Source organism: Athalia rosae, chromosome 7, assembly GCF_917208135.1.
Source record: "Athalia rosae chromosome 7, iyAthRosa1.1, whole genome shotgun sequence".
Classification (NCBI taxonomy): Eukaryota; Metazoa; Arthropoda; class Insecta; order Hymenoptera; family Athaliidae; genus Athalia; species Athalia rosae.
The window spans coordinates 5,607,257-5,630,616 of NC_064032.1; the positions used below are offsets into that span (position 1 = coordinate 5,607,257).

General features: G+C 43.2%; 1 protein-coding gene and 1 long non-coding RNA gene across 2 annotated transcripts in view; one reads left to right on the plus strand and one right to left on the minus strand.

The window, feature by feature from the left end:
* Window positions 1-23,360, plus strand: part of LOC105690913 (midasin) — a 72,264-nt gene that overhangs the window by 48,489 nt on the left and 415 nt on the right. The window contains exons 13-19 of the mRNA XM_012409104.3: window positions 12,919-13,066; window positions 13,163-13,386; window positions 13,472-13,683; window positions 13,760-14,754; window positions 14,876-20,444; window positions 20,539-23,016; window positions 23,109-23,349. Of these exons, the coding sequence (XP_012264527.2) occupies window positions 12,919-13,066; window positions 13,163-13,386; window positions 13,472-13,683; window positions 13,760-14,754; window positions 14,876-20,444; window positions 20,539-23,016; window positions 23,109-23,349 (9,867 nt within the window). The remainder of the gene's footprint in view (window positions 1-12,918; window positions 13,067-13,162; window positions 13,387-13,471; window positions 13,684-13,759; window positions 14,755-14,875; window positions 20,445-20,538; window positions 23,017-23,108; window positions 23,350-23,360) is intronic.
* Window positions 10,026-12,925, minus strand: LOC125501818. Its single transcript, XR_007279511.1, has 2 exons — window positions 11,284-12,925; window positions 10,026-11,228 (listed from the first exon to the last, which is right to left on the minus strand). It is a non-coding gene; the product is annotated as an uncharacterized LOC125501818 (long non-coding RNA).

Genomic DNA, 23,360 nt, shown 5'->3' on the forward strand with positions numbered 1-23,360 from the left:
CCGCCCCCGCCATTTTGGTTCGACCATTTGATGTACCGTCGGAGAGCCGCTGCGCCGTTGCGCGATTCTTTTCGTTTTTCTATTTTTTATTTATTCGCTTCGACTATAGACGGTGTCGGTCCACGCAGGTGGAGTTCCCTACACCATCCTATTCCATATCTTTTCGTAAGTTATTGACTGAGCGCAATAATATTTCCATCGTGCCCGCGAGTGACGCGCGGAATAGAAGAATAAAGAAAAAAAAAAAAACTGTTACGGGAGTAATAAAAGTAGGTACACAACGGGAGGGAGGAGAAAACCTTCTAAAAAAATTATATGAGCTCTTCTGAGGAGACTTGCGTTCGATTTCAATGAATTTTTGTTTCTTTCCTTTCCTTTCGTTTTATCGGAAAACGAAGCCCCGCCGGAAGCAAAAAATTGAAAAACCAAAAAAAGAATTCTTCTCTGAAAGTTATACATGAGATTGAAAATTTTCAACGTTTTTCAAATTTATCTTTTCAATGTCTCGAAAAATATCACGCGGTTACAAGGATGAGAATCTGGTTTTGTTGTTTTGAAGGGGCCATTTGGGACTATGAGGGAAAAATATTGTAAGGATAATTATTTTGAGTAATGATGAATTTGCAGAATTTCGGAAGTTTAAAAATCGAAAAAATCGGGATTCGGTATCAAATTTTTGGCTCAATTTTTTTCATATGATATGCTTTGAATTGGTCTAGATCCATCCTGAGATTTTCGAAAGGGTGTTTTAGTTTTTTCTTTTAAGCAATGAATTTTGGAAAATAATGCTTTTTTTTTTTTTATTATTCAATTTACTTCAAATGGTGGCTTTTTGTAACAAAAAACAATAGAAAAGGCAACGTCGTCGCGGTATATTATTCGATTTTCTTCTCTATTCCAAAGTAAAACGAAGGAAACGATGCTTGGTGCATAGTATGTTATACGTTTTTTGGAATCGACCATCGGTTTCCACGTTTTGCTCTTGAATCAACAATAAAATCGAATGTTACCAAGACGAAGTTTCTTTGCCTTTTATTTTCCGCTACGAGAAACCTGCACCATTGAAAGTGGATCAAAAAAAATATACATATTCCAAATGAAATTCAAAGATTCATTTCTCGAAAGAGAAGGAAAAGAAACTCCTCTTGAAAGAGTCAGGACCATTCGAGATCGACTCAAGGCATCGTATGAAAATAATTGAACCAAAAATTTAATACCGAACTTGAATGGTTTCAATTTTTGAAATTTCCAAATTTGCACAATTATTCATTTTTCGATTCTTTTTTTTGCGCATTATTTTTTTCTCCCCTAGTCCCAAACATATCCTTCGAAACAAACCCAGATTCATCTTTGCAACCCTGATAGTTTTCGAGTTATTCGAAAACTAAACTTGAAAAATGGCGAAATGTTGAATTTCACATAACTTTGAAAAAATAAAGTTAATTTCATCCTTTCGACTGAACTTTGTTTCATGACAATAGGAAACTCCCGACGGAGATTCATCCACATCGAAAGGGGTCGATTCTAAGATGGAATGACCGTAAATGATTCTTGGGATTTTTTCATTTAGAATTATCTTTTCTGTTTTAGAATCCCCGGGCTCATGTTTCGCGATTGTATATAGTTCGTTGAACGCCTCCTCCGCCTTGTAACGGCTCAAGTTTTTGTTTTTCGTGGTACCTAATCCGCCATTGTAAATTGCCATCGCAGTCGACGTCTTCGACGAAAACTTTTTTTTACGGACTCCGCTACTAATTCGAGTTGCCTCGAGTCCATAATTTCGATCGCTAATTAGACTACTTCGCCGCGAAATTAACCTACAGCATTCGTGTACCAGCCGGGTATACCGCAGCCCTGCGAAGGTCCTGCGGATCCCGACGTATGTACATACGTACATTCCTTAATTCCCGCAATTAGGTGCGCTCTGTAATCCTAACCTCAAAAAGCGGTGTTAACCAAAACGTAGCGCAGCTTTAACGATAACTCGATCGTTTCGATAAATGGATTAACTTGATCCGAACGGATTGCCGAATTTCGCAATACTACGATGAGAGTAAATGTGATTACTGAATATTCTTCCGCATTTATTCAACCAACTAATTCGTCGAACCGTTCGCCATTTTCCCGACACTTCGGCAGCGAGGGACGAGGGGTTCGAGTTATTCCTTTCGAAGTCTGAAGTCAGGCAGAATAGGTTAGGTACCTACGACTCGATGGATAATTTCGGGTATCTGTGCCGACTAATGGCGTGCTGCGAACAATTGAGGCGTAGAACATTGCCCTGGGATCATCGTCGTCGTCGTCGTCTGAAGGGCTGAGGATCCGCAGCAGGCGCCACTCCGGAATCCTGTAGTCCCGAAATCCCTCCCGGAGAAAACTTTGAACCCCCCGTTCATTGTGCGCCTCTGCCAGACGCCGGTGGCAAAAAATGTCGAGTCCCAAAATCTAGCAGCCGATGGCCGATAACCAGTTACGGGGATACCAGCTAAAATTCCTCTTCGACATCCCTACGTACGTCGCGGGGTATAGTCCTGTAATTGGCTCAATTAAACCCGTCGTTACCCTTCAAACGACCCGAATTCATCCGCTCGGTTTGCGTTCGTTTCGTGGCTCCGAAATTTCCTCGACACTTTGGCCCGTCACTTGCACCGCAGTTTTGTTTTTTTTTTTTTCTCCGCCGTTTTTTGTTTCTTCGTAGTTCGGTATCATCGATTCCGGCGATATGAGATATAATAGGATTGGGAGTCGAGGCGAAAGAAAAACGATGCTTTTTCCCGTCTTCTAATTTTGATATATCATCCGGTTCTCCGTTTATGAAAAATAGACCTCGCCGAAGAATTCTTAGCGTTCAAGAACGTTATTTATAATGTAGATGATACTTGGAAACTCTCGAAAGGCGTGTGTTTCACCGGGAACGAGTCGATCGTTCGGGACGGGCGCGCGAGTTTCACCGGCAATTTGTCTTGCGCGAGAGAAAAAAAAAAAAAAAAAAAAACAGAAAGAAAACTATTTCCACCGTGGAAATACCTCCGTGAACGGACGGTTCCCGCGTCAAAATTTCCGTATCAGAAATTTCTCGTTATCCGAATTCCGGCTAATTCAACGGCGCACATCCACCACCTCTCCATAGAAATTTCACTGCCTCCGATAAATGTACACCCAATGTGCGCGAGATTTATCGCGACCGAAACACGAAGGCTGCCCCATTCCCCCGTCGCTCTTTCCTTTTTCCTTTTTCCTTTTTCCTTTTTCCTTTTTCCCTTCTCCCTTCTCCCTTTTCCGCCGCCTCTAATGGCAACCGCACGAGCGGATCAGACAACCCTTATCGAATTCGTTCCAACCTCCATCGTCCAGCGTACCATTTATACCAAAACCTGTACATTAGATACTGCACGAACCGCTCTCGACTCTATCCACCATTTGTCGCCTCGCGACGCACGCCGAAGACCCTTTTGGCGTATCGTGCCGACCTAACCTAACCCCCTCCCCTCCCCCCTCCCTCCTACGGTTTCGACGCGTAAGTACAGTGTACGCGTTACGTGCGCTCGGTCGGGTTTATTACGTTTTTCTGGACCGCACACTGACAATGAGCCCCGAAAACCTGGCCGAAAATGCAACGATCGAATACGTACCACAAAAATTGGTATTTACGCGAGTACGAAGAAGATGGCGTCTAGTCTCGGATGTTGTTCTTTCAAGGTCGTTTCAAGGTCAAACTTGCGTCAAAAGTATCGGCTTTCCATTTGAAAATTGCCCACACTCGATTAATTTCGATCAAAAACAATCTACTCACACGTTTCACCAACGAGGGAGTTTGGTGGGGGGACTTTGAAACGCATTTTTTACTTTTTTTGATTTTGTCCTTTTACTTTTTCTGGTTTATTTACACATATCTTTTTTTCGCTTCTTATTTAGATTTTTACTTCCGTTAACTGTTTCTTGTTTTGCAAAAGTTAATTTTCTTCGGTTAATCTTTTACTTCAGATTACACTAATTTTTTGCTACTTTGAGATATATCGGACATTCGACTCTATTATACTTTTATTGTACTTGGCGCGTCGAAGACAGTAGCCACGAATTTCGGAGCGAGTTTCGATATGAGAATTTTGGAAATGCGGCGAACAAAATGAGCAAGTCCGAAAAATCACAATTTTTTTTCAATTGAGATTTATCAAAAATTGCGCAACTATCCGCGAGGTTTCGCAGCGCGAATCCAACGTTCAGGTCGTAGAAGAGGAAAGTCCTGAAAAAGATGGCGCGCGAGGGGCACGGAGCAATTCGAAGAAGAATCGAAAACAAAACTAAAAGTACAATTTTCGGTAACAATTCAACACTACAAACGAACGTGTAATTTTTCATGATCGCTGTGTAGTCAATTAACATTTTTCCACTCATTTTGCTTCACTAAAAAAGACGATCAGACTCAACGAATAGCAATAAACATAAACATTGAGCAATTTCATGATAAAATCAACGTTCATTCGAACGATTAAACAAAGAACATCTATTCTCTGCACGTTGGTTACATCCTTAAAAAACAAGTGCACGTCAGAAATATCTGAGATGCTCTGAGCGGAGATAAACGTCGGTAAAAAAATGCCAATTTTCCCTACTTATACGACATCACGTAATTTCGACTCTTGGCCAGGTTTTTAGGTAATTCGGTCCACTGTAGACCAGCTGCAAAAAGTTGCTCAATCTCCCCCTCGTTCTCAACCCCTGTAAAAGCTCCTGCCTCCGACACCGACTATAGTAGGTATACACGTTGAGCAAACGCCGGAAATTCGCTTCCCATTTCTCTGTACTTGTACACCACCTTGTATTTCCACGGCACTTTCCTCCTTCGCCCTTCCTTCGTTTTCCTAATTTCGTTCTCTCTCTCTCTCTCTCTCTCTCTCTCTATTTCTCTCGTAGAAAATGATTCGCATGCATATACCTGTACGTACTTACGCGACGTACGTACGTACGTATACAATATGTACACCTAACCGGTGTAGAGATCAAAGGTCAAAGACAAATGAGAGTTTCGTTGGTTAAATTCGCCTAAGCAACGTTGTTGTATACCCACGTAGCACATCCCGAAGAACCTTCGTGGAGTCAAAGCTTTGAACGCGTCGCGTTCATTTCGTTCTCATCTCCGCCCATCATTTTCACTTGCAGGCGTTTTAAGTTTTTTCACTTTTCACCCCCGTCGCCGATCGAGTTGCACGAGGACGATGGAGAAAGAGAGAGAGAGAGGGAGAGAGAGAGAGAGAGAGAGAGGGAGGGAGAGAGAGAGAGAGAGAGAGAGAGAGACGGAACGCGACAGCAACCGATCGGAAAGAAGGAAACGTCACGTGATTAGGTTAGGTTAGGTTAAAAATAATTTACACCCCGCGCTACGTCACCTAATTTCGCCGCTTGTTCGTCTTAATCAACATGCCGCGCGGTGGACCCCGAAGAGAACTTTGTTGTAACGTTATCCCGTTCAAGTGGTTTAGGTACATACGTAACGTAGTTCGCGTATACGTGGAAATTCCTTGAGGAAAACGAGTTACGCCAAGTAGAACCGCACCCGCCGCGGGACAAATTCCGCCGATGGATTCCCACGGGGTTTGTACTTCACGAATGGGAAATCGAATGACTGGATGCGGAGTGTAACTCGATTTCGTTTAAAGCTACCTTTCTATCTTCCTCGGTATTCTCATGAAATTTCAGTAGGACGCGCTTTTTTTAAGCCGACACATCAGCGATGGAAATAATGGAGAAACGATCTTCCCGAATCTCCTTATTGCTCACTTATTTGCGATGAAAAGCAATTAAAAACGACGAAAGGAAAATTCGTCGATTTCACTTTTTCCGGGGTTTTTATTCGCCAGGACGTAAAAATGTATAACAACAAGAAAAAGAAAAAGAAAAGAAAAGGGAAACCCTAATTTCCTCGATGTTATCGGTGGCTTCGGGATTACCTGCCGATAAAATGTTTCCCATTAATTATCTCGGAGAAAGAAATAAAGAAAAATATGCGGAAAGTATAGGAGGCGAGTGAATCTGGGGAATAAAAGTAGGTGGAATTAATCGATTTTCGGGGTGGAATCCGCGTTCGGATTTCACCGACACCGGCAGCATCTTGTCTCGCTGAAAACGAAGAGTCGGCGGCCGGCCCCCGCGCGCCAGGATATCCTGCGGGATGATGTATGAATTTGGGCTTTCTCCGCGGCTCAACCCAACCCATCCCGGATCGGCTCCCGATGCTCGAATCATTAACAGCTGCCTCAGCCCCGCAAAATCCGTTACGGGGCTATACGTTTTTTCCTTTTTTTTTGTCCCGGATTTTTTTGTTTTTTGTTTTTTTTCTTTTTTTTTCTTCGTCGAAGTTGGGTTATGTTGGGTTATGCGCGTCCGCGTTAACCCATACGACTGTTTTCGGATCGAGCTCTGAAGTTGCCGGGGGGTCGGTGGTCGATGTCCTTGAGTTGGAGTCCTCGGGGCTTCCCTGTATTGACACGATTACCCGTAGTGGCACTTGGGCTAATTAGAAATTACCCATTCTCCGCGATATAGGTAGGTAGGTACTGGGTACGTATACCTCTGTAATCGCCCTCTGAATTTCTTGTCGAATTTCACAAGGGCGTCCACGTTCTCGCCGAAATGCGTACCCTCGGTAGAGCTGCCGCGCACCCGGACCCTCCGTCCCCCTCGTCATTGTTGTCGTTATTGTCGTCGCGTACTCGAAACGGATCAACATGATGGTATGACGCGCGGTATCCGCGGGCGGAAGTGCGCCCAGATTTTCGATGACTATAGATCGATGACGACGAGAGCCGGGGAACCGGAGCCGCTTACTCTAAAACTAAAAACTAATAAATTGCCGGCGACCCCCAAAAATCGAATCGAATAAATTGAATATGATGAGGAGTCGATTTTTTTTAATTTTTCTAAGGGGCACGCGTGACGCTCGAAATGGAATAATAAGATGATTCCAGAAATTCTGAATTTTTTATACGAGGTGCCCAAATGTGCACTATCTCGAAGCCACATTCACTCGATATTAACATACGGCTAGATATCTTTGAAAAAAATCTCCGAAAATCAACATTTCTAGGATTTTTCAACGTTATTAATATCGGTGCTTCTTAATCTAAAACATTTTTGTATGTCTTCCATCTTGTTTTTTTGATACCAACTGACACATAGTTTCAGCAAAAAAAACAAGATGCAAGACGTACAAAAATGTTTTACATTAAAAAAACACCAATATTAACGCGTATTAATTAGAAAATCATGACAATATTGATTTTCCGAGATTTTGCTCCAAGATACGAACCGTTTGTTGATATCGAGTGAATGTGGCTTCGAAATAGTGCACATTTGGGTACCTCGTATGAAAAATTCAGAATTTTTGGAATCATCTTCTTCCATTTATGAGCGATGCGGTGAATTTCATGCTAAAAAATTGGCGTTTTTGCGCGTCACGAGCGCCCGATGAAAAAATTCAAAAAATCGAATCCTTGAACGGAAAACTTTCTGTCGGCGATATCTCTAATTTTTGGGGGTAGCCAACCATTTTTAGTTTTTTCGATCCGCCTTGGCGTACCTGTGTGTGTTTTCATTTACCGCGAGAGTTTCGAGCCACGTTCTCCTGTTCCAATACCCTTTCAACCGCCTCCTAAATGTCGATCAATTCATACAGGCGGGGGGCGTTGCACTGAATCTACTTCGCAACGCATATTTCTCGCACGAATCTTTCAATTTTCGCTATTATTCTCAAACCTTCAAAGTCCGAATCGCAACAGCGGGAATGATTATACGTTCGACAGAGATCGATTGTAGGTTATGTTTGTTGATTGTCTAGGATAAATTTCAATCGCGAGGATCTCAGGTTTCGGTAGCAAGAATTATGGGCCCCCTCAGTCCGTATGGAGCCGTAACTTCCCAGGGAAGAGCAGGAGCAAGGAGGAGGTTGATTCCGATTCGTACCTCGTGCGAAAATATACGTGATGCGAATACCGCGGGTAGGAAACAAGCGGATAAAACTTTCCCGCGCCAATTTTATCCGCGCTTTATTTTATTTTATTTTCCACTCCTCCTCAGTGGCTCTATTTTGTTTTCTAGATTTTTCCCCTCCGTTATATCCTCCTCCGGAAAACCCCGCCGCCGGTCGCACGACCCAGAAACGTGCCGATAATCTACCTATTCGACACCAGATATTACCCCCGCAATTTTTTTCTGCAGTATCAGAAAAATAAATATATGTATGCGCTACGGACGCCTTGAGGGTATATTCGGAATAATTTCACTTTAGTCTCCGGGGCGTTCTCGCGTCGACGATTTGTTTTTTTTATCCGAAAAGGTCAATCGGAAGCGACGCGATTTCCAACGGATAAATCGTCAGCCGTTGTTGCGTTCTATGGCAAAAAAAAAGAAAAAACACAAGTGAAGTACCGGCAGCTGGTATTAAAAGGCGCGAACGCGATGTCTCTCTGCCAGAAAATATGAAAGGATATTCAGGGAAAAAAAAATCTCGGAACGACCGACGCGACGCTTGTTCCGATATTCGTGTTTTTTTTTTTTTTTTTTTTTCCTTCTTCGGACGTCACCGGGACAACGGTATTCATCCGGTGCGATAAATCACTCGTCGCTATTTCCCTTCCGCAAAGTTGTTACCTTTTTACATTTTTTTTTTCTTCTCTTTCTATTTCGTCGCGTGTACCTTCATTTCGTTTATTTTTTTTTTTTTTTTTTTTTTTTTATATTCGGAAAGTGCACACGTTTCTTTTACTTTGAATATAGAATTTTTTTTTCGCTGTCGATTCCCTCCGTGAAAATTGTCTGACCAGAAGAAGTAAAAAATAATTCGGCGATCTACGAATGATTTCGAATTTAGCCGCGTCGCGCAGGGATATAGTGCGACGAGGTTATCGGTGGGCTGTAGGTTGGTGTGCTCGGTAATTCGGAGTGGTGAATATAAATTCAAGGAACTTTGAGTGGAACGCGCCGCGCCCGAGGCGATACGCTGAATCGCTCGAGTTGCTTCAACTACCAGAATTTTCTCGTATTCACGCTCTGTAGCTTGGTCTCTCATGTGAAGTTTACATGGGGGCGGAACAACTCACCGCGCACTCAACATACTTTGGAAATAGAAAAAAATTTACACCGTAGCTAAATCTGCAGGATTGTTGGCAAACTTTTCCGCTATTTGTCGATCCAACTTCCGTTTATCCTGCTGATTTTTTAACCCCCAAATTAGGGTGGCCCAAAAAAACGTCTGTTCTTTTTTTCTTTTTGCTTTGTGCGTCTCCTATGAGAATATATCGGTTTGGCGTGTTTTAAAAGCCTCCCAAAAAAATTGTAGAGGTCGCTTGAGATTGTTAAAAAATTTTCAAAATTGTCAAGAATTGAATTTACTTTTTCTCGAAATATGTCGATCCACCTTCCGTTTGTCCTCCTTTACTTCTGATTTTTCAATCTACGGATTAGTGTGGCCTACACTAAAAACGACTATTTTTTTCTTCTTGCATCTTTTATGAGAATATATTACTTTAAAAAATAGAAAAAACAAAAACAAAAAATGTAGAGGTCGCTCAAAATTGTCAAGAATTGAATTTACTCTTTTCCCAAATCGCTGAATACCGTCGCGTAGTTCTTACTTGTTTTTCTATCGAAACTGTGGATGTCGAGTTCGTAATTTTGGGAGATAAAGAAAAAAACAAAAAAACACTGTAGGTTATAATTCGTCGGGGTACACGCGAGAGAATTACGTACCCTCAAAGAAGAGGAGGGAAGATCGGTGCGGGGCAAAAAGTTTCGCCGAGATAAATCCATTTTGGGAGGAAACTAGGTGGCTTATATACTTTTTTTCTGTTGCAAGGGTGAAAAATTCACCGGCCGAGTGTCTTGGCTACTCTTGTCAGCGGTCGTGCAGGCGGTATAGAGTGCTTTTGCTTCTGCTTCTGCCGCAGGGTAAATTTTTCCTTTCTATCGATCGCCCGCAGAGTCGTCCCGCGGAAAGCTCGTGACTCCAGTTTTTCGCTGCGGTCCTCTTCTTTTTTTTTTTTTTTTGGTTATGTTATTTTATTTTTTCTTTTGTTTTGCAAGGGAAAGGGGTTGGGGGAACCGGACATTTTAAGCCGTCAAAAAATATGCCCGAAGAAAGCCCCGAAAAACGCGAAATGTTCGCTTCTAATCCACACACACGTGACACCGCTTCGAATGAATAATTCCGCGAAAAGGACTTGTCAAAGTTTTTTGCGTTTAGCGAAACTCCTTGAAAACCCTGAGGGTGTGTCCGTGCGAGGCTCGAATTACCTCAGGCGGTGGCTTTACAGTTTTCTGGTAACAAGCTGGTAATAAAATTTAGAAATTTAGAAATTTTTTTGCTTCAGCCATCCTAACGCGGTGTACGTACGTACATCCCTCGTAACGCGCGTAAAGTTATTAACTCCCGGTGAGCGCGTAAAACCGGCCATATATTTCACCCTCGTGTGTAACTTGGGGGTCGGTTATTTTGTCTCTTCCATTGTTATTCTTAGGGGCGATACACCTTCGGCGCACGATCTCGACCCACCTGACCCTCTCCATTACCGCACGGGTCCGGAAAAGCACTTTTCTGGTGAGTTGGAATATCGTCGCTCGCGTCAAAACGGTTTCGAAATTCTCCACGGGGCGTACGAACTCGAGCGAACATTTGATTAGCCGATCGTCGCGGCGGCGCCACCTCCCAAAAATTCGCTTCCTATCCGAATCTAATTGTAAATGACGTTTGACCTTTCATATTGTCACGGCATCGAAACGCAACCGCGACGGAGGGTTCGAGTGAGACGAGGAATCGTTTTCGAAATATTAATCGCGCTCGTTCGCTCGAATCGGAACACCCCATGCCCAGCTGAAACGATAGAAAAAATTCAAATTTTCGAAAACTGGGGGGAAAGGTCGTTGAATCTTTTTTTTTTTATTTCATGGGATCCTAGTTCACACTAAACATTGATTTTCTTGAACAATGTATGGAACCATTCGGAACAATCGAGAGAATTTAGATTTTCTAAAAATTGGGGACGGGGGGGGGGGGGGGGGGGGGGGGCTAACTTCACGGCTGTCAACTATTCTTTGTGTCCCGCGTAACCTAACCCCATAGATATACGTTCTCCTTGCATTCGTAACGACGGAAATGCGCTCCAGATACTTTAGATCTTCCGGTATAGCGGTCCCACATTTTCCAGGGGTTGACGGGTGATCGCCTCCGGGAAGACCTGAAAATCAATCATTTTTATTCCTTTTATCCTCCCCTTCCAGGGACGGACCAACCTCTGATCTGGTAATCCCGTCCGAAGACGACCCCGGGCGATAGTGTTCTTTTTTTCCATTTTTGGTTTTTTCTCTCTTCTTTTTTTTCCCGAAGGGAAAACTTTATATTTTGGCTGAACGGGTTTCTAACGTTGCGAGTTGGAGATAACGCGACGGTTTCCTAACGAGAAAGTAAATGCGAAATATAGAATATTATTCGAAGCCGCTCTCGTTATTTCTCCCCACATCTTCTCCTTTTCCTTGTCTCGGAGCTCTTCGACTTTAGCAGAAGTTCCAAGAGCTAGAAACTTATTTTTACCACCCGCGGTTCGGAGGCGCCCCAAGGAAATAATACTACACATCGCCATGCAATATTCCCCGGCGAATATATCCCCGCACAAAGGAAAATTGGATCGTTTACAAACCGAATTCTTTTCTCTCCTATTCGTCATTTGTTATGTGATGTATTTTTTTTTTTTTTTTTGTTTTTTGTTTTTTGGCAACGCGAAGGGGGAAACTCTTATAGATTTTTAGTCTGCACAGGAACGTTATCAGCTGTCGTTCTGCTGAGATCTAGAAACTATATTCAAGAGAAGTGATTCGAGGAAAGCTGCCATAAACCTTTATATTCCATCTACTTAGTCGTTGAACCGAGTACACGAACCGATCAAAAGTTATACGACATTTAGATTTTTTATTCGATTCAAGTGCGACGGGAATGTTTTCTATCACGGATCGTTCGATCGATCCGTAAAGAGAACGTAGTTTAATGACCGATAAGCGGCGATCAACGTACGGCAGTAAGCGATTTTCTAGATCGGATCGCGCGCCCGGAATGACTTGGCACATTTTTGTCTCGCTAGGACAAACCGTACAAAACTCGAAACTCGAAATCGACGCACCAAAGAATCGAAAGAACCTACTCTGCCAACAAACTAAAACAGAAGTGATCAACAAACTCTCTTTTGTTTTCATTTTTTTTATGTATTATATGTATGTTCTTTTTAACAGGTGCAACTCATACCTCGTGCTCGAGTTCGTTGAAAGCTAAGAGCCTGTTATTAGAAGATTGTTACTCAAGTAGGACATATTTAGTATTCTCAAGGGACTCATCTGTAAGCTCTTGAGTAATCCAAGGGTCGTTTACGCCCTCTGATGGGGCGTGTTACGTCGGGCGAAGCACGCGCGAATTTCGCGTGTCGAGCATTTAAGTGTTTTTAAAACACCCCAGCTCAATTGTCAGGCTTTGAAATTTCTCGATTGTTGATTTCCCCCTCGCGGAACAACAACGATATCTCGTCAATCGGTATCGGCCACTTCGACTCCGAGGACCTACGCCGTGAAAAATATAGACTTTTTTCTTTCGTCGCAAAAATCTCTGGGCGATAAATCGTTACGTCACTCCGAACGGTGATGAAAAGTAGCTTTTTACGAGTTTCAGAACTTGACCACGGACTTTGAGGCAACTTTTACAATTTCGGAATACCCGAAAAACGAACAGAGCGAATTTAGGGCATTCCGATTTTTCTAACCTCGAAGAAAATCTATGGGGTACGGAGAACTGTGAAAAACCGTAAAATTTCACTGCTAGTAAACATTATTTAGACAAAGTCATAGCGCAGAGGTTTCAACAACTACTTTTTTTCTCATCCACAGACAGATTACAACCGGCATTTGGAGGAACTGGTGGATGAGGTGGAAGGCGTACTTCTGAATACTCTGCGAAGCTTAATCAGCGAAGAGAATATCGAAGTAATCTCGAGGTACCACGGGTTTCTCGAAGACGTGCGAAATGTCGGCAAAGGTTGGTACACTCCTTGTTTCTTTCTCTTTCTCACTTTCGGAGTAGCTTTACTCCCGTTGCGCGCAATTTTTCATTCGATTTATCCCTGCGATCCAGACAAACAGACGACCGGAACGATGGCCATGGAGACCGAACTCTTTCTGGACAAGGTCGTCAAGCTAGCGGAGTTGATAGTTTCGCTGAAGGTCCTGGACAAAAACTGCATTTCCGCATTGGTATCGATAGAAACGAGACTCGAAAAACTATCGAGCCGCGTCCAGCAAGACGGATGTTTGAACGCCGGCGGGAAATTCGAGTGGGTAGACAGTCTACTGGTGAAGGTATCTATCGTCTGTTCTACTTTTCCTTTGGATAAACTGAAAATAAGTGAACCTAATTACGATATTGTCTCGTTTGCCCCCTCAGTCTCTGCGAGAAGGTTCATGGCTGCTGGTGGACCAAATCAACTTGTGCAGCCCCGCCGTACTGGACAGGCTCAACGGATTGCTGGAACCCGGTGGAGTGCTGACCATAGGAGAGAGGGGTGTCGACGACGAGGGAAACATCGTGACGATTAAACCGCACAAAAACTTCAGGCTCTTTATGGCCATGGACCCTCGTTACGGCGAGATATCCAGGTCAGCAATCGGAGACGGAATTGTTTGACACCAGTGAATTTCATACGCATTTTCGATACTTATTTTGATTCTGCAGGGCCATGCGAAACAGAGGAGTTGAAATTTACGTTCTTGGAGACCAGGAAAACCTTGATCACAATACTCTGGACTTGCAATCTTTACTGTTCAACGCGAAGCTAACTCGGAGCAGCCATAGGCAGGCGTTGCTGGCAATCCATCGTGGCGTGTCCGAGAACCTACAGACTGGACAAAAACCGAGCATCGTACATTTGTTGCACGCCGCATGCCTGATACGACAACAGATCTCGCGAGGGTTTTCGGATCGACAAGCATTCGAGTCCGCCTGCGTCGACGTCTATCTGAAAGCCAGATTCGTCAATCACGCGCCAACAAAAGACCGCCTGGTCTCCACGATAAGAGAAATTGTCAGTGAATTGATTGAAAACGGTGGGAACGAAGCGCACCTGGACTTGCGATCGGTCACCTGGAGTACCGGTGACTTGAAAGAAAACTCGCAGTTAGCCGTCGTCAGACAACAGGGGTCGGCGTTGGCGGCGGTTCTCGAAAAGTTGAAGAGTTCTGCTCCCTCGTCGCAGAGGAATGGGAACCCCGGGGCGACTACCAGCTTTCTCAACGAGGAATTGGAAATGAACGATGAAAACGCACAGGATTTCAACGTAACCGACATCGCGCCGTACTTGTTGCTGAATTTTTACCTCACATCCTCGCGAGACGACTCGAAACTGAGACGTCTGTGGCTGTCAAAGATTCTAGAGAGCGATGAAGATTTGAAAGACCTGGATAGCAAAAATTCCGAACTAGCCGAGCAGGTCTCGACCTTCAACTTCGATTCGACTACCACTACTGACCTCCCTTGGGATTTGCGATATTTTCCAGGGCTAATTAGAAACGGTTTGTGCGAAAAGAGTTGGAGCAGCGCCAACAAATTGACGTTAATATTGTACTTGCATGCTCTGGATATGGCAGAGGGCAAATTATTGGAAGAATTAACATTGGCCAAGGAGGATCCGGTTATTTCTGTCATGCAGTATTCGAACTGTGTTTATCATGGTGAGTAAGCATTTCGTATTCTCAATGTTCGATTGACATTTCTTGTATCGAAATTTGTCGATATTGGAAGACTTTGCATTTTTCAGACGATCACTCCACTTACCAGTCCTTTTCTTTGCAGGTAAATTAAGTGCCAACTTCACGAAGTACCCCTTGATATTGAACTTTGTAACGTTCCTCACCCAATTGGACAAATGCATCGATCTTTTACTGAGAGAGGATTCGGTGACCATAGACACCACGAAATGTATCGACTTAAGGAAGAATTTGATGTGGCGTACTCGCTTTTTCAGCCTTGGGAATCTCGCTTTGATAAATAGGCTGAAAAAATCGAAAGACAATACTCATCGGTTGGACGAAGTCACTCTACTATTACGAGTCCACTACAAGTGGTTGGTCAAATTTTTCGTCAGCTTCATCGAAGAATGCGAACAAACTGCAACGAGTAAAGATTGTTGTATTGAGATTAAACTGCTATCTGCCATGATCGACGACATGAACAAAAGCCTGGTGACGGTTGACGATCCCTTGAGAGTGATATCGAAACGAATGAAAAAATTCCTAACACTTCCGTTGCCCTATTCGTCACAGGTCGTCGCTGATGCGTATCAAAGATTGCATCGGCTCTCCGACTTGTACTCCGTCTGCAAAGATAAAGGCGTCCGAAGACTGCGGTTTTACTTACAGTTAGCGACACTTCAGAATCCAGAAGCTATCGAAGCCAGAATGGAAGTGATCGACTGGTGGGAAGTGGCTTATGGTACCTCAAAAGCAGAGGACAGTATTTTGCTGAAACTATCGGAGATGGAAAAAGTTTGCGATGACGAACATATTGGGCTCGGTACGCCGACTGAAATTGCAAAAGTTTTAACAAAGGTACAGTCGATCCCTGACAATGAGATGATCGTCAGATCTGCCCAAGTACAGTTATGGCCGATCTACGAATACATGTTTTCTCTACTAATACACGCCGCTCAGACTGAAATTTGTTCCAAATTGTCAAATGACGATAGCAGTGCTCCGATTTCCGCGAGGATTTTGTCCAAATTCAGCGGAATTCCCAGCATTCCGATCAACGCACTTGCTATTCTAAACGCTGTAATATCGAAGCTCGATAATCCTGTAGAAGCGAAAAAATTACTGCCAGAACTGTTTCTCAGGATCACAGGGTTCACCGAGAATTCTTGCGCCGTACGTGATCCTCAGAAAATGTTGCACTGGCAGGGAGTCGGAGATGAAGATTTTGAGAACCGAGTTAACGAACAAGAAGTTGAGGTGAATTACGCGATTCACGGGCCCTTGCTCGTGAGCTTGGTGTCAGAGTTGATACTGGACAAGTCAACGAGCACCAAAGATAAATCGGTGCTTTCGATAGCGACACTCGGATCCTACAGAGCACGCACCGATCAGTTGAAGACGCTGAATGAAATTTTATGGAAAAATACGATAGCGTTCAACGCTGAAGCGTATCGGCTCAGGTGGAACGACTTCTCTACCTTGGAACTGTACCTGGATGTTCATTTATCGGCAGCAGCAAAGGCGATGGCTCAAATGGGCATAAATCCTGACGCAGCAAAGGAAATCACAAAACCGGGGCAGGGTAGACCGAATCCAGAGTTTCAATATTTCAAGACGTTAGAAGAGCTGCGCACCTTGTCCACAGCCTTGAAGTCCATGGAGAGATCAGAAGCCAACGTTTTGAAACTGGGGGAGATGTGGACATTGATTGGATACGTTCAAGTTTGCATATTCTGTAATTTGGAGTATATCGATCCGGTGCACAAAGTTGGTTTGAAACTGAAGTACGTCAGAGAAGATGTAGCGGATTGCCAACGGACGTTGTACGTTGCTGAATTGCAGTCGAAACTAATGGGAGATCGTGTTGGGAGCGAAAATACACACCCACTTATACGCGAGACAAAGAATTGTCTGAAAAATCTGCTCGTCCGAGAAGCCGATTTGAAAACTCACAATGCGATAAGACCAAAACCTTCGGAATATGTCGCCCTGGCGAGGGAAGCAGCTGATTTCAAAAACAGTTTGGGATCTTACAACGTAATTTGGAAGCATTTGAACCAATTGATGAACATCGGAAACCAGTTCGAACGAAATTCTAACGTCAATACTAGACTGGTTGAGAGCGCTATTAGAGAAGTGGAAATGTGGCACGAGTCTGTAAAGAGATTTTCAGACAACATGGAGTCTAGATTTTTGTCAGGCTATCCGGATATGGTTTTGCCCCTACTTTCTGCAGTGGCACAGTTGAGACATGGTATCAATATTTTGGTTGAGAACACTAAAAAAATTGCTCATATCTCAAAGATCGGTGTCACAGAATGTACGCTAGAGTCTTTGCTGAGTAATTTAGTACGATTCCCATCAATCAATAGTGATCAGGAAGACTTACTGGCTTTGGTAGATTTGTTAGCCGCCGAACAGACCAAAGAAATAATCTCCAAGAACGTTGACGTGACGAATAAATTTTTCTCGAAGCAGGAACTTTTCAGAATGATAAAATGTAGCTTATCAGAATTGCGGAATTACATCATCGTTAACGGTAATTTGTCACCCTCCTTATGGATGAGATTCAACTCTTTGCTTCAACAAGTTGTGCTGACTTGGCAACAACAGCAGAAAGAAAGAGAGGAACAACAAATGGAAAAAGACAGTTTATTCAAAAACAGAGCGCTCAACAAAGGTGGTTCACTGACCGAAGATCAAGAGATCGCCCAAGAGTTGCGCAAGTTATTCCCCACCCACCACGAAACTGACTTTTCGGACATCGCCAACAGCGATAGACCGTCACTCGAAAAGGACACGAGGACACCCGAAGAAGAAGAAACTTACAGTGGACTCATAACGGAAGAAGACGTCAATAATATTCGAGAATTGCACGCAGCAGTCGTCCAATCATTCTCCTCCTGCCAGTGGCTACAAAATAGTTCAACGGTTCATCACGTCGACTACGTCAATCCACTGATCCAGAGGTACAAGACGTTCGGTTCCCTCTTGAATAATTTACAACCAGCCCTGTCGAATAGTTTGACTGCCAAGTTGTACACCAGCCTGAATTTCCTGGTCGCCGTAACAGCAGCTTTAAGCCAGGGCAAAGACATCAGATTTCAAAGCAGACCTCCCAATCTCTCCAAGAGCCAGAAATGCTACGATTTTTACAAAGATAGTAATATCGAGGAAACGAAACAGTGCTTGCCGATATTAGAACACATCGTAGACAAAGTTCAAACCCTGTTGAACGAGTGGCCGGAACATCCCTCTCTGAAATCAATCAATACTATTATACAGAGAATATACAGTTTTCCCGTAACGTCCTCCGTCTCCAGGTTCTTAACCGGATTGGAACTACTCTTAGTGAAAATGCAGGAATGGGAACAAAATGCACACAGCGGTGTCAGCTTGTCGGAATACTCGCTGGTACTCACCCGCCAGATTATATCTTGGAGGCGTCTTGAACTTTCTTGTTGGAAAGATTGTCTGAACATGGTTCTACAGCGGCTGAAATCTCAAACATCTAAATGGTGGTTTTTCATATACGCTTTGATCGAGGGGTACTTAAGAGCATCGGATGTCCAGTTGCAAGATTGCCAAGACCCGGCAGGCAAATTGACCGGTGAAAAGGATGAGCCGGTTACAAGGGAAAAATTCGTCTCGTCCCTTCATTTGTTCATGAATACTTCTACGATCGGAGAATATTCTGCTCGGCTTGATTTGCTATTCACTTTCCATTGCCACGTTCGCCACTTCGAGACAAATGATAAGCGAGACGACCTCTTAGCAATTTTGTGGAATGTACATCGGTATTACGAACAGTTTACGGAAGCTGTCAACACCAAAATTTCAAGCCTGAAAGCCCCCATTGAGAAGAAATTGAAGGATTTTGTGAAGATTGCTCGGTGGAACGACATAAGCTACTGGGCGGTGAAGGAGACTGTCGAGAAAACTCACAGGACATTGCATAAGTTCATCAGAGAATTTGAAACCAAACTAAAATGTAGTGTAGCGCTATGCCTGGTCATCAAACCGGTGGAATATAAAGTAGAAAGTACCATCGGAGTATGGGACAATCCTGAGAGTATCGATTTCACGATTAATCCCAGAGATTATACAGTTCCAATGGGAATTGACATTCCAAAAGTAGACGAATCCCTACCACAAGGGAATCTTCTCTTCAAAACTGAGAATCTTTTGACAAAAGCAAGAAAATTGTGCTCCGAAATTATCTCGATGTGTTCCTATCCCGAGATGAGGATGGGTTTCGAAGAGTTTATGCAGGAGGTTATGGATCGCGCTTCTCATCTTAAGAATTTGGAAATTGACCGGACCCAACCAAAGCCGAAGCAAAAATCTCAAGCGAAGAGTATACTTCAGCAAAAAAGAATGACTTTGGCGGTCTATTTCAAAAGTCTCACGCTCATGGGGGTATCTTATCGCACTGGAGTTTTAGCATGGAAAAATCGCCAGGAAAAAGTCGTCGATCTATCCTGTCCACCACTGAATTTACAAGCAGCTTTTGAGTTTCTAAAACCCAGAAAGACTTACAAACAAATGCTTAGGATCTGGGAAGGCTGTGATAAATATTATTATAAGTCTCTAGTCAAATTGGATGCGGTTAACGGAGCGTTATCGACAAATCAGACTGACTTAGGATTACAGAACATGGTTCGTTGCAAAGGATACTCAGCTCATATGATGCTATTGGCTCATCGGCAGAAGCGGACCTTCACACAAGCCTTCAACTACTTCATTGCCCTTCGATTGCAGCTTTCAAACTTGTCGAGAATGAGTGAAAATGATTTGAAGATTCCCGAGCAACGCGAGTTTGCTAAAGTTGCGGAAAATTTCAAAAAACTGCTCATTACATTGACAATTTCCTTGGATCAACTGGAATTGTACCTACAAGCTTGTCCTAACGAAGGTGAATACGGTTCGGAAACGGACCAGATTTTTGCTTTAGATTGGAACGACGTTCCAATTATCAATGCCATGAAAGGCGATGAGGATTGGGAAAATGCGAATACGATGATAAAACAGAGTCTGCGGAACGTAACGAGTATCAAAAAGAAATTTGACATCATTTTCCCGAACCTAGAACTTCTAATCGATTCATCAAATGAGCAGCGTGAACAAATTTACATCGTAACTTCTGCGCATTATTCGTTTTTAATCGAAAACTTCGATGTGGTAGCAAAAATTGGAGTGACGCTCCAGGATTTAAAGGAGCTATTTACAGTAAAAAGTGAGCGATGCTGCCATCCAATGGTAAAAACGATTTCATGGTTGGAAGAACAGATCAGAACCAACGTCGATCATTTCAGAGATCTAACACGAGTAGTGGAGCGAAAAATTGATTGCAATCATGCAAAGAATAACGATATAATTGAGACTTGTGCAGCTGATCTTGAACAGATGACCAATACTGTTTTGATTGCAATACAGAAACAATATAAAAAAGGGTTGGCCTATGATGCAGAAGTCCCTGACCTGGTAGACAATGTCGAGGAATACGATTCCAAGGAAAGTAACTTGGAAGAGAAACCATTGACTGAAAAATGGATTAATCCTCTAAGTACGGACATCCAAGAATTATCCCTGAAAAGTATATTCCACCAGACCAATCATCTGATAACGTTAATATACGACACAGATGCCAACACGTCAGTTATCTGCCAAAGGTAAGATTCTTGAAATACTTATCCGTCCATAGGTTGTGTTTTGCATCAAGTAATGATTGTAACCTTCTATATTATACTCCTCTCTGATTTCTAGATTGCTGATGAGATGGCTACCATTATTAGAGCAATACCTGCTGCTTGTTGAATTTTTCCTCACCGAACACCTGGCTGCTTTTAGAGCGACGTGCAAGATGTTGTACCTCCAGTTGAACGTTTTTCTTGATTTAGCAACGAGTGGCTTCTGCGTACCAAAAGATCTGGACGTCGAAGAAGGGGAGGCCGAAGAATCCCAAGAAGGGGCTGCCAAAAGCGGAATGGGCCTCGGCGACGGGGAAGGTGAAAAGGATGTTTCGGATAGGATAGAAACAGAAGATCAATTGGATGACGCCAGGCCTGAGAATCAAGAGAGAGAAGACAAGGAAGACAAAGATTGTAAGGAGGAAGATGGCGGCATAGATATGTCGGAAGATTTTGATAGTAAGCTCCAAGATCTCGAAAAAGGAGATGAAGATGACGAAGAAAACACCGATGAGAAAGATGACGAAGATCTGGAAAAACAGATGGGAGATACAAAAAAGGATGCGGATCGACTAGATGAGGAAATTTGGGGTGCGGACGATGAACCAGAAGACGAAAACAATGAGGAAGATGACAACGAAATGGACACAGGTGGTGGTGAAAAAATTGGTGATAAGGAAATGAGTGCTAAAGAAGACCAGACCCGGAAAGACAAAGACACCGATGACCCAGAGTCAGGTGAAAATGAAACTGAAGAACCAAAAGAAAATATAAACGAAATCGAGGAGCCCGATGTAAACGACGATCAGATCGATCCTTACCATGGTAAACAACAGCCAGAACCTGAACCAGAACCGATGGATTTACCGGAAGATATAAACCTGGATGGCGACGACATGAAAGAGGATGATCCGAACGGAGAAGTGAATCCTTTCGACATAGACACGATGAAGGATTCGATTCCACCCCCGGAATTGACTGATCCAGAAACAAAAGAAAAAGATGAGAAAGAAGACGAGAAAAACGTGAGTTCTGACTCTAGCGATGACGAGAATGATAGTCCTGAGAAAAGCAATGAATTACCGGATGTCGAAGTTCCAAATCAAGATGAGACTAAAGAGACTGATGTGCCGGACAGCGACAATCAAACTAGTAAAGTCCCGGAAGAAAAAGAAGAAAAGCCCGAGGGTGAAAAGGAAGAAGAAAGTAAGGATAAGGATGAAAAGCAAGAGGAGAAAGCAGAGCCAAGTACCGACGAAGGCAGTAAAGAAACTGATGCTGCGGAACAAGCTGATATAAACAAAGGAGGATCAAGAGACAAAGTTGCAAATAAGTCTGAAATTGAAGAGGATATGAATGCAGCGGAAGAAAACAGCCAGGAAGAGAATAACGACAAAGGCACTGGTCAAGCGCAATCAAAAGAACAGGATCAGGGGCACTCGGGTTCATCCATGCAACACAGCACACCTATTACCAATACAAAATTGGAACAGACTGAGTCCGAAAAGAGAAAGAATCCTGGAACAAGTGATGAAAATAGAAGTTTAGTGGACGAACTCGAACCAGATAAGAAAAAATTGAAAACTATCCACCAAAATGATAAAGGCAACCAAGATGAGAATGATGAAAATTCTGCAGTTGAAGAACATGACGAAGCTGAAATGTATCAGCATATCAAGACAGCAGAGAAATTCGATAAACACGCACTGGACGCAGCTACCGAAGACCAAGTCAGAGAGCAGGCTTCAAATATGGAAAACGAAGGGATTGAGGATGAAAAAGAGGAAACAGTGGATGTAGAAATGCACCAAGAAACAGATGACGTCCAACTACTGGAAACTAGCGATCTCCAAAATCCAGAGAAACTTCTCGAAGCCGATAAAGAAAAAGAAAAGAAGACTTCGAGTGCGCAGGAGAGAAAGCGGGCCGAGGATGGGCAAGTAGAGATGAACGTTGACGTAGATGGAGAAACAACAGAGACAACGAGAATTCAACGAGGGGATGAAACAACATTCCACACGAATATCAACGACTCCGAAGATAATATACTCCCATCAAAATTAGTCGAACGAAAACGACTCGAAGTTGAAGAGATGCTGGGGCAATGGTCGCACACCCCACCCACAGAAGAAGCTACTGCTGCATGGAATTGTTTGAGTAGTTTGACCGACGCTCCCGCTAGAGATTTGTCTGAAAAATTGCGACTAGTTCTAGAACCTACTCAGGCGTCGAGGTTAAAAGGCGACTATCGAACAGGGCGTAGAATAAATATGAGAAAAGTCATTCCGTACATCGCCAGTCAATTCAGAAAAGACAAGATTTGGATGAGACGTACGAAACCATCAAAACGTGATTACCAAATTGTTTTAGCTCTAGATGATTCCAGCAGTATGGCCGATAACCATTCCAAAGAACTCGCGTTCGAATCACTTGCCCTGATTAGTAAGGCAATGACCTATCTGGAGATAGGCCAACTCTGCGTTATGAAGTTTGGAGAAACAACAAATGTTCTACACCCGTTGGGAGAATCATTCACCGAACAAAGTGGCTCCAAGTAAGTTGAACACGAATATCGCTAAATGCTCATGAAAAGTGTAATTTATGAATAATGAAGGTAAATAACGAATTTTCCGTCAATACTTGTAGATTGATACAGCAAATGAGATTTGAGCAGAAACTAACGATGGTGGGACAATTGGTAGACTTCACTGTGGACATGTTCGCGAGTCAAGCCAGTTCGACGGACAACGCTAAGCTCTTGGTTGTACTCTCAGATGGAAGAGGCATTTTCTCCGAGGGTGTGGACAAGGTCAACTTTGCGGTGAGGAGAGCCAGGATGGCCGACATCTTCCTCGTCTTTATCATTATAGATAACCCCATTAATAAGGCAAGTATTGG